The 13,258-nt window shown below is 44.7% G+C and overlaps 1 protein-coding gene across 1 annotated transcript in view; it reads left to right on the plus strand.

Annotated features, from left to right (window-relative positions):
• MUC22 (mucin 22) overlaps positions 1–6,646 on the plus strand; it is an 86,902-nt gene extending 80,256 nt beyond the window's left edge. The window contains exons 7-8 of the mRNA XM_015419427.1: positions 3,990–4,081; positions 5,562–6,646. Coding sequence (XP_015274913.1) covers positions 3,990–4,081; positions 5,562–5,645 — 176 coding nt within the window. The 3' untranslated portion in view covers positions 5,646–6,646. The remainder of the gene's footprint in view (positions 1–3,989; positions 4,082–5,561) is intronic.
• The last annotated feature ends 6,612 nt before the right edge of the window (positions 6,647–13,258 follow it).

Consider the following 13,258-nt stretch of genomic DNA (forward strand, 5'->3'; position numbering starts at 1 on the left):
TTTAATGCCTCTGAATCTCAGATGAGTCTGCATCCTTCTGAACTCCATCATTGTTTCAGATCTTCTAATTTGCTGAGTCAAAGAATCTTGTTTTTCTTCCATTTGTTGTATCTTCTCATCCATTTCTGTAGTCTTGGTTGCATTATCCTGTATTTCTTTTTTGACTCCTTCCACTTCTTGCTTGATTGAAGTTATTTCTGAGGTAACCAATTCCTTTATTGCTGTTATATTTTTTTCCTGGACTTCTTCAAGTTGTTTCAAATGAATCTGAGTTTGCTTTGCCATTTGCGTCTCCAGTTGTTTCTCTATTTGTTCTTCCAGTTGCTTAACTATCTTAGCCCCCAGTGATTTTTCTATTTGTTCCCCCATAGCTTGAATTGCATCAGTCATCCTCTTCTCCATCGCTTCCATGGCGGCCTGCATCTCTCGTTTCTCCCTTTCCTTGGACATTCTGGGGGTTGATGTAGATCCTGTCCTTGGTCTCACAACTGGTTTAACTTCTGGGTCTGAATCGGCTCTTTTCTTTCCTCTTCTGGTCTCCGTTTTGGCGATTTCACTACAGTGCGCAAATTCACAAACAAATAGTCTCTTCTAGATAATAAACTGTAGATCAGCCAAATCGCTCTATTTGCGCTCGTCAAAGACCCTCAGATATAAGTTTAAAAAGTAATTTTAGTTGAAGTCCTCCTCAAAATGTCGGGCGCAACTTCTCTATGGTAAATTGGTATAGAGTAGGTCAGTTTGTTGTTTTGCAGGTCCCGTCTGTTCGCATAAACTCACATCCGGTCCTGCACCATAGGGAGTCCGATCTTCTTCCTGTTAACTGCTCCCCTTCTAGGGTTTCTGCTTCCTGTTCAACCCACTCGGAACTCTTCTTTGGTTACACAGGCCTACTCTTCCCGCGATGTATTTCGTCAGTTTCGATTTTACGGCTGCGCGCACATCTCAGTCCTCACCACAGGAATGATAAACAATATACTTTTTTACGATTTTAAAGCCTTCAATCGACTTTTTTCTTTTCTGGAATCGGATTTCTGGGAATGTCTATTCATTATCCGCTCAACCGCTTGTCTCAGATTACTTCTTAGCTTAGTTCAGGTAAGCGGTACGTTTATTGTTATCTAGCACGATCAAAATCGGGTTTCGCATTGCTTCTTTTCACTCACTGTTGTTGCCCTTCTTCAAGAGATCGGCTGATGGAAGATTTAAACCGGTATTCCGGCTCGAACGGCCACTGGAGAGTTGCTTGGCACTTGCCCTCTTCGCGGGAGGAGATCAAAGCCTGATTCAGCTTCTTCCGAAACTCAATCACGCCAATCTCATACTCCCTCTTGGGCGCCGCTGCCTGCTTGTCGCCCCCCCTCGCTGGGGAGTGATGCGTTGGGCTAATAACTACCCAATCTGTCAGAAGTGGCCGTCGCTCACTTCGCACGATCGCGAAATGCATTAGTCCTCCATCTTAGCTCGACCGGAAGCCAAATAGGTGGTTATTCTAACATGGAATCCCCACCATGAATGGTGATATGGCACAGCCCCGGGGTGTGTGTGTGTTTTTCTCACCATATGCTCTAACCTTTGTCAGGGTCTTTTGCACTTAAGTAATCTTCTGAATCCAAAATGGGGATGAAAGTGCTCAGTCAATATTTAAAAGTGCAAGTCAGCTCTACTGGCACCATTCATCCTTCCAACAAAATGCACTGCAATTACAAAAACTGTGGCACCATAATAACTAATTCTTGTTTTATTTTTATTATTATTTATGTTCATAGCTTTAGTCCATGAAAGTTTATGCTGGAATCAAATTGCAAAGTTTTGCTGCAATAAACTAATATTTCAATTTTTTTGCTGCAACTGATACCCCTTTGGAATGCATAACTCCAGGGATTGCTATTGGCTAGTTAAATTAATAGTCACTTATAAATGTATCTTCAGAGATGCATGTGTGTTGATCACACTATCTAGTGTAAACAAGTTCTTGGTTTACTACTAACCCTGTCTCATGTCCCTGAAGGGCACACTCCTGACCCTGGGGGACTGGCATGACTATTTTTTATCTTTACCTATTGTCAAGATCTTTCCCTCAGAATTATTAACTTAAACATCTACCAGAGTCAGATGTCACAAGATCCTACCTCCAGTAAATATGGAGTCACTGAGGTCCTATGCAGATTCAGATTTATTAATACGGTCAAAGACCAGCATAGGTCCTATACTCCCAAAGTCTAATAGATAGATACTTTCATTTCCTTTGACCAATACCCTAGCCTCTCCTGCGTGATACTTTTTCACTGCCTCCTAAAAACTCATAAAGAATTCTAAAACGAACAGACAAATGCTGTTCCATCTCTGTGAGGAGCTGATATACTTGACGTGTGCATAGGAAAGGACCCATTTTGTCTTAGCTTTAAGTATTTATGAGAGAAGGAGGGGGACAGAGACAAGATGAACTATCCCCTGGAACTATGAAAGACAATACTTTTTATCGTCATCTGTCAGCTTTTGAACGAGAGGATCCATGAGTTTAGTGCTCATCAGCCTCTGAAGCTTGGCCTCATTGCATTTTGCCATTCTGGTCAGTTATGCCTTTATTGGCTTTAACCACTTGGATTAAGCCTGTCCAATGGTTTATTTTCCTAGAACAAAGACAAACACTTTGTGACAGAACACCTCAGGTTCCGCACAAAGTTATGTAGCATCTTGGGAACCCTGCCAGTCCCTTAGGAGCTAAGTAGCACTTTATAAAACAATACTTCCCATTTCAATTTTTCAAAAGCTGGCAAATGTATATATGCTTCATCTCAGGCCAAAGATCAGAAGACAGAAAATACAAATATGAAGGGTCGAGAAATGCACAAAAAGTTGGGCAGAGAGACACCCCAACCCTCTTAATAGTGCAGTATCTTAAAGATCTCTGGCCAGACTCCAGTTTTACGTGAAGGCCTGTAGGAGAAAGAAATGGAGGGTGGTGGGCAAACATCCCGCTCCCTTTGCACAAAGTGGGCAGCGAGCAAGTCCTATTGCTACAGCCATACCAGTCCCTCCACAAATTTCTCTTGCCTCTGGGTTGGCAACTGGGTGGGGGAAGGAGGAGGGACTGGTACTTCCCAAGGGGTCGTATTTGGTTTCACAGATTCCAATTGCTGATGCCTACTATAGACACTGAAAATGTCGAGACTGCAATAAAGAAGGCCAATGCTATGCTGGGGATTATTAGGAAGGGTATTGAAAACAGATCAGCCAATATCATAATGCCCCTATATAAATCAATGGTGCGACCTCATTTGGAATACGGTGTGCAGTTCTGGTCACCACACCTGAAAAAGAATATTATAGCTTTGGAAAAAGTGCAGAAAAGGGCAACTCGAATGATAAAAGGGTTGGAACACTTTCCCTATGAGGAAAGGTTAAGGCGCTTAGGGCTCTTTAGCTTGGAGAAACGACGACTGAGGGGTGACATGATTGAGGTTTATAAGATTATGCATGGGAAAGAGCAGGTAGAGAAAGAGGTACTTTTCTCCCTTTCTCACAATACAAGAACTCGTGGGCACTCCATGAAACTGCAGAGCGGTCGGGTTAGAACAGATAAAAGGAAGTACTTCTTCACCCCAAGAGTGATTAACACATGGAATTCACTGCCACAGGAAGTGGTGGCGGCTACAAGCATGGACGGCTTCAAAAGGGAATTAGATAAGCATATGGAGCAGAGGTCCATCAGTGGCTATTAGCCATAAGGTATAGCTAGGGGCTCTGGGGCAAGTGATGCTCTGTCTTCTTGGTGCTTGGGGGGGGTCAACAGTGGGAGGGCTTCTAGTGTCCTGGCCCCACTGCTGGACCTCCTGATGGCACCTGGTATTTTTTGCCACTGTGTGATACAGAGTGTTGGACTGGATGGGCCTTTGGCTTGACCCAACATTGACGTCTCTTATGTTCTTAAGAAAGGATGCATTTGCATAATACCTTTTCCCATTTATCTCTCTCCAAAACTGCAGAACCTCCCAAAGGTGCAACAGGACTCCCTTCCTGGGCCATTATTCTGACCAGTGTGGCTGTTGCAGTTGCTTCTGTGCTCCTTGTTTGCTTGGTAAGGAATTGGGTGTCTCACAAAAGTCACCGACAAGTGTCAAAATGGTAGTGTGTGCACAGGTGTGTGAGCGAATGGATGGGTTTTAAGGCGACTGACTGTGGTCGTCTGAGCACGTAGGCCCAAGTTAGGAATGACACCACAAAACAGGTCTAGAAACAGAATGAGACTTCTGCGTGGAAGAAATATTAAGTTGCCACCTGCTAAGGTTGAAATCAGGGGTGAAAGCAACTTTTTTTAAAAAAATGTGTTGCCTCTATCAAGAAGTTTTAGGTAGAAGAAAGGAGGAAAGTTGTGCTCCATACTGGATCATACTTTCACCCAGGGCTATTTTTGGGCAGGAACGCACAGGAACGGAGTTCCGGCTGGCTCCTGAGTTGGCCACACCCAGCAGGAACTCATTAGCATAATAGGCCACACCCAACAGCAGAAACTCATTAGAATTGGCTACATTAGGGGTGTGTGGCCTAACATGCAAAGGAGTTCCTGCTACAAAAAAAGCCCTGGGTTTTGACAACAAACACGGTAAACAGAATAAGAAGCAAAAGGTGGGTGTGGCTAGATGAGCACGCTTCTGGTAACATGGGGGTGTGGCCTAATATGCTAATGAGTTTCTGCTGTTGGGTGGGGCCTATTATGCTAATGAGTTCCTGCTGGGCTTTTTCTACAAAAAAAGCCCCGCTTTCACCACTAGTTGAAATGAAACCTAGATCCACAAACTGTAGTAGTCATGGGGCCAGTAGGGTGAGCTGGAAGTGCCACCTTTCAAATCTTATCTAGATAGCCCAGACAAGCCCAGTCTCGCCAGATCTCGGAAGCTAAGTGGGGCTGACCTTGGCAAGTATTTGGATAGGAGACCTCCAAAGAATACCAGGGACAGGAGCAGAGGCAGGCTATATCAGCCACTTCTCTGAACATCCTCCACGTCCCACTAGGGGTCGCCAGAAATCGCCATGTCTTCCAGGCATGGGAGGGCACACACACAAATGGAAAAAATACAAGAAAATTCCTTACTTCCAATAGGCAAGTTCAGGTGAGCCACTATCTCTCAGCCTCACCCACTCCCCATCAGTACTACGGGAATATAAATTGCGGTCTTTCAGGATTGCTATAAAGATGACTGGAATAAAGAGTATGCTTTGAACACTCTCAAGTGCTGTATCATAAGGAGAAGATGGTTGTTGGCTTGGGTAGGTTTCATTCCTCACAGGGAGGTCACTTGAGAAGGCATGGGTTGTAACAAGGAAAGGTGATGGTGGCGAGACTCTCAGATTCTGTGTTCATTGCCAAGAGTGTCTGGAACTGACTGATTAAAGTGTGGGTGGGGGGGGTGCATAATGAATCCCAGCATGCATCTCCTAGAGACACCGGGTCTGCCTGTAGAAGAGTGGTTGGTTCTAATACTGAACAAGCATTCGCAGTATGTTTCTGCTTTACCTCCAGCTCATATGACCTTTGTTTTCCATGGTCTTTTCTGTAGGTTTGCTATCTCCTAAGGCCAGATAGTTTCACCGGTACCTCCTATCCTGCTTATCGGGACCACTACGCCTTAAACACTTTCTGAGATCACAGAGAGTGAAGGAATAACGTTTCTCCATCTTCTAGCGATATAAGCGAAGCATCTAGACTAATCTTCAATTTTTACAATAAACGTTTCTGGAGCCACTGCCATGGATTCAACCCTGATGGTCTGTCGATAATCCCGATCTCCTTCGGAGTGGAACCAGGGCTTCTTGCCAAGCATTTGTCTCCTCTTGGAGAAGCAGAGGGATACTAAAATACTGGGTCCAAACAAGTGTCTTTGAAAGATCTGTTGCAGACTGTCTGCTTGTTGTATTTTTTATCCAACAAGCCAATGGGAGTCTTGGTCCGTTTACCTCAGTTGAGGTCCTTCTAGCTCAGTATTGAAAAATCTGGGTAGGAGCGTGGTGGTTCGGAATGCAAAGAGCCAGGGGGGACTTGGGTTCAGTTCCATACTCAGCCTTGAACCTCACTGGCTGAACCAGCACGCTTCTTTGAATGTCTTTGGATATCCCTATGTCCTAACTATATAATTAGATGGGAAATGATGTTACTTGCACTGACTCTGAATAACAGGGTAGGCTATATAAACCTAAATGAATACTTTCTCCTCACTGTTCCACATTCACACATGTGAGCTATGGAATGTACAATGTAAGTTGGACGTGGGTTGTTTTTTTCTAATTTATTGTGGATGTTGTTAATAAAGTGACAGTACTTTGTGACATGTGCTATCTAATCAATTACTGGTCCTATTGACACGGTTTAGTATTGACTATCATTATTCCCCAATGTACTATGTTCAAACATATCAATGAAGATTTTCAATATTCATAATAGCTATAGTTCCTAATGGAGCCTTCCGTGGGCTTTTGGTATTGTACCAATAGCTATTATGAATACTATAGCTATTATGAATATTGAAAATCTTCATTGATATCTTTGAAACGTCACCAGTGGAAATGAATTATTGAGAGACAGTGTTTGTCTCACATCTTTGTTCGGAAAAAGATCAACCTTCGAAACGGCAAGACATTCCGGAGATCACCATCATTTTTCTATTATTCTGTATATTATTGTTCACTTTTTGTATAATTTGATTCTTAAAGAAATGTATTAAGCGTCACATTTTCACAGATTTTTTGGTTTTCGTATTGCACAGATTTATGGCCATTTTATGGCCATTCAGGGGTGACTCTGCAGTTGGCCTGATGTAGTTGAATGCAGTTTTGAACCGCATCTTTTTCTGTTCCAGTGTGGGTTTGGTAAAACAACTGAGCAAATGCTAAATGCAGATTGGGCCTCACCTGTTACAATGTCACTTTCCTGACCATGCAATGGACCTACCATGCCCTTGCTCTTTTTCTTACTTTGAACATAAGAAAAAAACCCTTTTTTGTTGTTTTTAGCATCTCTTGCCAGACTAAGCTCATACTGAGCTTTAGCTTTCCTAACTCTCTCTCTACAAGCACTAGTTATTTGTTTGTAGTCATCCTTGGTTATAAGGCCTTCCTTCCATTTCCTAAATGTGTATTTCTCAGATCTTTAGAAATCTGCTTATGGAGCCACCTCGGCTTCTTTAGGCTCCTCCCATTTTCCCTTCTCATAGGAATCGTTTCTCATAGCCTATGCCGACGCCCAAACCACTGGTAAATTAGACAGGCTGAGTTCAGTTTGGTGGTGGCAGAACTGAAGAGAGGTGGGTCAGGGGAAGACAGTGGGATAGCGCCCTCAGACACATGCTTGCATGACTGTTTCATCACATTCAGAAGGTGCCAGATTCCATCTGTGGGATCGTCACTTAAAATGACCTAGCAGTAAGTGATGTGAAATACCTCATCCTGAGACACTGGGAAGCTGCTGCCAGCCAGCGTTAGTGACAAAGAAAAAATAATTGTGCAGTGGGAAGATGATTTTATTCCAATGTGATAATAATCCCGTGTTTCACATTGAGCTTTCTCAGGGAGGTCTGTGAAATATAAAAATCAGCAACATTCCTGATAAACTTTTCTTCCCCAGTATAAGTGATACAGGAAGTGTTACCCTTCTGCTTATTATGCAGCCATTCAAGGAGTTTTGCCAGAAAAAAAAGGGTGGCAACCCAACAATTATAATAGAAATGGGGAAGAGCATGATAACAGGCCCACTCTGAGGCTGCTCAGTGCTCATTTATCAGAGGAAGTATTAATAGTAGTACTTTGGGTGTCTGAGTGGGACAGCACCCCCCCAAAAAAAAGGGTTCAAAAATGAGGACCTGCAAAGGGGGGGGGGGATTGTGTTGTGCTTTCCTTTTCCATGGGACACTGGCAATGAAAATGAAGGCATATTTTGACTTCCTTAAACCTCTCTTGGCTCCAGAGTTGCAAAACAATATTTCCCACAGATTATGTCAATCTGAAGGGAGCCACAGGGACATGTCTTGCTGCCACTCAGCCGTTACGCAGCTGAAACCTGTTCCCGTTAAGAGATCTTTTCATGTGGACATTCCTCTTCGGCCAGGAGATGATGCAGAGGGAGCTCGACATTCATTTTTCTTTCAACGTGGAGGAGGAGCCGCACCTTTAGGAACGACAAGTGGGTAAAAGTATGTAGGTAGGGCAGCCACCAACAGGCACCGATGAGGTCTGTAGCTTTTATAAGCACAGAATCTGGACCCAGGTGGATTGGTGCAGCTGTGTCCTTGTTCCCTGCAGGACAGCAAGATGAGATTTCTGTGGTTTCTGGAATCAGGGATCAATTATCTGCTCTTCCTGCTGTTTTCTATCTTCTTAGCAGGTAGGCCATCTGAACACAGGGCAACATGAGTGGTTAGCAACTGGACTGGTCGGGGTCATAGGGTTGCCAAGCCTAGGCTGGGAAATTCCTAGAGATTTGGGGCAGGATCCTGAGGAGGGTGGGGTTTGGGGACAGGATGAACCTCAGCAGGGCATAATTCCATACAGTCCATCCTCCAAAGCAGCTGTTTTCTCCAGGGGAACCGATTGTTGTAGACAGAAGGTCTCCGGGCCTTACCTGGAGGTTGGCAAGCAACCTTGGCAGGAAGAAAAACCTTGACCTGAGTTCAGGAGGGAAGGACTTCTTTTCTTCCCCTTTTCTTTCTAGGGCTTCATACATTTAGAGCCAGTGTGATGCGGTTGCAGGTAGCTGGACTGTGTCAGAGACCTGGGTGCACAGTCCTGCTTGGCCCTGATGCTGACTGGGTGGTCCTGGGTCAGTTGCTACCTTTCAGTGTTGTTGTGAGGATTAAGAGGGAAGGACAATGCTTGCCACCCTGAACTTTTTGGAAGACGTGTTAAAACGTAGATGAACGACTAGGGGTGAAGAACCCCGAACTAGTATTCTCTGCCTATCCTGAAAGACAGAGTGCATGAAATACAGGAGGTGGAGAAGGAGTTAGTGTATACCTAGCAGTGTCTCCTCCTCCTTGTTTCCATGTATGTGGTAGTTAAGGCCTCTTCTACTAACTAGAAAGTTGTGGGCACAGCTGAATGGAGGGCTTTCTGTGTTTGGTCTCCTGTGTCAAATTGACCTGCCAGCCTGAGTTAGGGTTGCCAAGTCTTTTTTACTCATTGGGGGGGGAGCGTTGCCTCGGTCCGGGAGCTGCCCGTGGATGCGTGTGCTCGCCGCCAGAATGTCACAGGAAGTGACGCACGACATAGAGCATGTTGGGGGCATGCATTACCTCTGGTGACGCAGCTTCGGGGGGCAGAGTTCCTCCCGGGGCCCGATTTTGCCGCGGTGGAAATCGGGCCTCCAAAGCGGGGGTTTCCCCGCCCCCACTTGGCAGCCCTAGCCTGAGTTAGGCTAATAGGCCACCTAAGAGTTTATTGACCATTCACCAAGAATGTTCTACCACATCACATAGTTGCAGGGGGTTATTGGAATACCCAGAGAAGCGTTACATCCATACCTGCAGATGTATTCACTTAAAATGGAGGAAGGGCGTTCGATATGCTGTAGAAAGCAAAAAAGTACCATGCTAATTCTTGTAATTCTTTAGGTACAGACTTATACTCAGGGCCGTGGGAGAGATTTTTCAGAGGTACCAATGGCTGTACTAGAAAGGAAGAAGCAGGAAGGCCACACACTGCATAAGGAGACTGCCTGTTGAAATTAGTAGAATTTACTACCTAGTAAATATGCATAGGGTTAAGCTTTAAGTGTAATTTTAAAAAATTGGTTTTCACATACTTTAGACTTAACAACCACCTCTGAGATTTACTTATTTTTAATCCCCCCCCCCAGCCAAACAGCCAATGTGGGGTAGTAGAATACTGGACCAATATCAGGTAGACCAAGGTTCAAATCCATGGCTTGTATGGCCTCGAGCCAGTCGTTGTCTATCTCTCTCTCTCGGCCTAACTTACCACACAGGGCTGTTATGCTGATGAAATGGAGCAGGGGAGAACCAGGGTAAAAATACACTACATAAATAAACATTTTCCACTGTTCCTTCAGGGGGGTTAGGGCAGCATACAACCCCTTGTTATAGTTAAAGTGCTAAGACTGAGTTGGGAAAAACCTAGGTTTATATTTTACCTCAGCAACAAAACTCCCTAGCTAGAGTCAGTTATCAGCTTAGAAGCTTGTAACTCTGTTTAGGATTGTATTGTCAAGCCTCCTACCTCACAGGGTCATTGTGAGACAACAGGCCCACACTGCCTTTAACTCTTTGGAGAGAGGGTGGAATAAAAATGTAGTAAATGAAACATATGATCCCTCAGACACAACATAGCCTCACAGCAACCCTGTAGGGGTACATTAGAGATTTTTGCTTACATCCGGACTTGCAAATTATGTCCTGCATTTTACTCTGCAAATCCAGATACCAAATATGAATTAATCCGTTGGGATCCTGAACTGCCTATACCCCCAAGGATATCTTGCCACAAAGTCAGGAATCATTAGTTATCTGGTTATAAAGGTAAAGGTAAAGGTTCCCTTGCTCGAAAGCCAGTCGAATCCGACTCTAGGGTTGCGGTGCTCATCTCCGTTTCAAAGCCGAAGAGCCAGCGCTGTCCGAAGACGTTTCCGTGGTCATGTGGCCGGCATGACTAAACACCAAGGCGCACGGAACGCTGTTACCTTCCCACCGAAGTGGTACCTATTTATCTACTTGCAATTTCTTGCTTTCGAACTGCTAGGTTGGCAGGAGCTGGAACTAGAGACAGGAGCTCACCCTGTCTTGCGGCACCCGGGTCTTGAACCGCTGAACTACTGACCTTCCACAGCCTGCAGTTCAGCGTCTTAACCACTTGAGCCACCGCAGCTCCTTATCTGGTTATACACAAGCAAAAAGAAAAAAAAGTTATATGAATAGTATCCACTAGATGTCAGTATAGTCTGAGATGCTGTTGACATTTTGGGTGTTTTCTGGATTGAAAGAGCTGGTTTGAAACTGTCACTTCAAAAGAATGCTTCTTCAGTTGACTGCACTTTTTAAAAGGAGAAGGTTATGGTTGAACCTGAGCCTCTGGTACCTGTTTTTTAAGGTCAGGTCTACTGTCAGCAACATGTGAAACAAGACAAGAGCCCTGAGTAAATCGTCAGATTGTCTGCTGATATATGAGGTTAAATAACTACAGAGTCGTTGGGTAACTAGTGTTGCCACCTTTTTAACTTCAGCTCCTGTGCCTTTGAACAGCTTCTTGCTGTAACACAATTTAGAGACCGTGAAGCTTTCCCCCACCATTGTGTCTGTAATGTATGCAGTCACTTGGGAGTAAGACCTACTACAATGTGGCCCCGGTCACATGGGCCGGATATCGCAGGGGGGAGGCGTGGCTGTTTGCCCCGGAGTGAACTACCGTGTGGCAGCGGGATCAAACATCCCGCCGACGTCCCGTGGTTGGGGGAAGGTGCCGGGGAGGTGCCGATCATATGTCACTCCTGCAGCGCGCAAAGAAGTGGATCGGCGGTTTTTTTTTTTTTTTTACCCCAAGTGTTCACATGCTCAGTTGGGTGCTTGTGCGCATCCTGTGGAGACTTGGGGGAAAAAACCCTTTTCGCAAGGGGACATGGGCGGGCGCCAGATGCCACCGGAAATGCGATCAGACGCCCGCCCTTGCCCCGCCGTTTCCAGAAACTAGTAACTCGGAGGTACTAGTTTTTTACCCCGCATCTTCGGCGGGAAGCCTCAGGTGAGCCATGGGAGCTCTACGCTTCCCAGATGTGGCGCTGTGATCGCGCCCGGAAAATCTGCCTATCTTCCGTCTCTGTAGCGTGGCTAATGCTCCGTGTGACCGAAGCCTCTGTCAGGCTGCTGTCAAAGGCATAGGAATAGTGTTTTAAAAAGTGGTAATCTCCTGGTAGTTTAGTGCAGGTGTCCCCAACATGGCTCCCATGGGCACCATGGTGCCGACTGACACCTTTCCTGGTGCCCACCAAGTGTTTTTTAGAAAATGGGTAGGGGCAGGCTCGCCCAGCAAGGTTTCTGATTGGCTGTGCAGATTTTTTTTTTAAAAAAAATGTTGTTTGGGCAGCAGCTTTCACCACAACACGAGGATCTTCAGTTTGGTGTAGTGGTTAGGAGTGGAGGACTATAACCTGGAGAACCAGGTTTGATTCCCCACTCCTCCACATGAAGCCAGCTGGGTGATCTTAGGTCAGTTACAGCTCTCCCAGAGCTGTTCTCTCAGAGTTCTCCCAGCCCCACCTATCTCACAGGGTGTCTTGTTGTGGGAGGAGGAAGGGAAGGTGATTGTAAGCTGCTCTGAGACTCCAAGTGAAGGGCGGGGTATACATCCAACTCTTTTCCTCCTCGTCCTCCTCCGTGTGACTAAAGGTAAGCAATGGCAGCTATTTTGTGGCAGGCTCCACTTCCTGCCACTCCAGAATAGGGCATTGACTGCTGGAATCTTCTTGAACTTTTTGTTACAAAGGATTTTCAGACCTTTTTGTACCATTTGGGGACCTTACCAGTGTTCCCTCTAAACTGAGTTAGTGTGAGCTAGCTCACAGTTTTTTAGCCTCCAGCTCACACATTCTTGTCTTAGCTCAGGAAGGATGGCTCCAGAGCAAACTAATTTATGCAGTAGCCAAATCACTTGCTCAGAACTTTAATGCCAGTTGCTCACAAAGTAGAATTTTTGCTCACAAGACTCCACAGCTTAGAGGGAGCATTGGACCTTACCACATTTGTGAAACAGGTTGTTGTTTGTTTTTAGAATTGATAGCGCAACTCCCACTTTCGGAATTAGAAAACCTATTATTGCAAAATTCTAGTAGTAAAAATATCTGATTTCCTTTTTATATGTTCTTATTCTAAATACTTCATCTAATACTTACCTTTCTTATCAAAATTTTTGGCAAAATGAAATAAAAATTTATTTATTTATTTCTTCAAATTTATACCCCGCCCTCCTCGCAAGCGGGCGGGGTATAAATTGGACTGTGGAAACTTGGAGTTCTATCTGGAACAATTCTACCTTTAATTCCTCTATTGCAACTATTTGCCTCCAAACTTTCAAACTCTTTGCACTATGGTATTACACTCCACATAGACTTGCTATACTTAATTCAAAAAAATACGGCTAAACGCTGGAAAAAGTGTGGCAACAATGGACACTACCTGCATTGTTGGATGAGTTGTCCCAAGCTAGAACCATTCTGGAAATTAATTATCAATAAAATTAAAGTTATAACTGGTATCCAAGT

This window comes from Gekko japonicus, unplaced genomic scaffold, assembly GCF_001447785.1.
Source record: "Gekko japonicus isolate JY-2015 unplaced genomic scaffold, Gekko_japonicus_V1.1 scaffold554, whole genome shotgun sequence".
Taxonomy (NCBI): Eukaryota; Metazoa; Chordata; class Lepidosauria; order Squamata; family Gekkonidae; genus Gekko; species Gekko japonicus.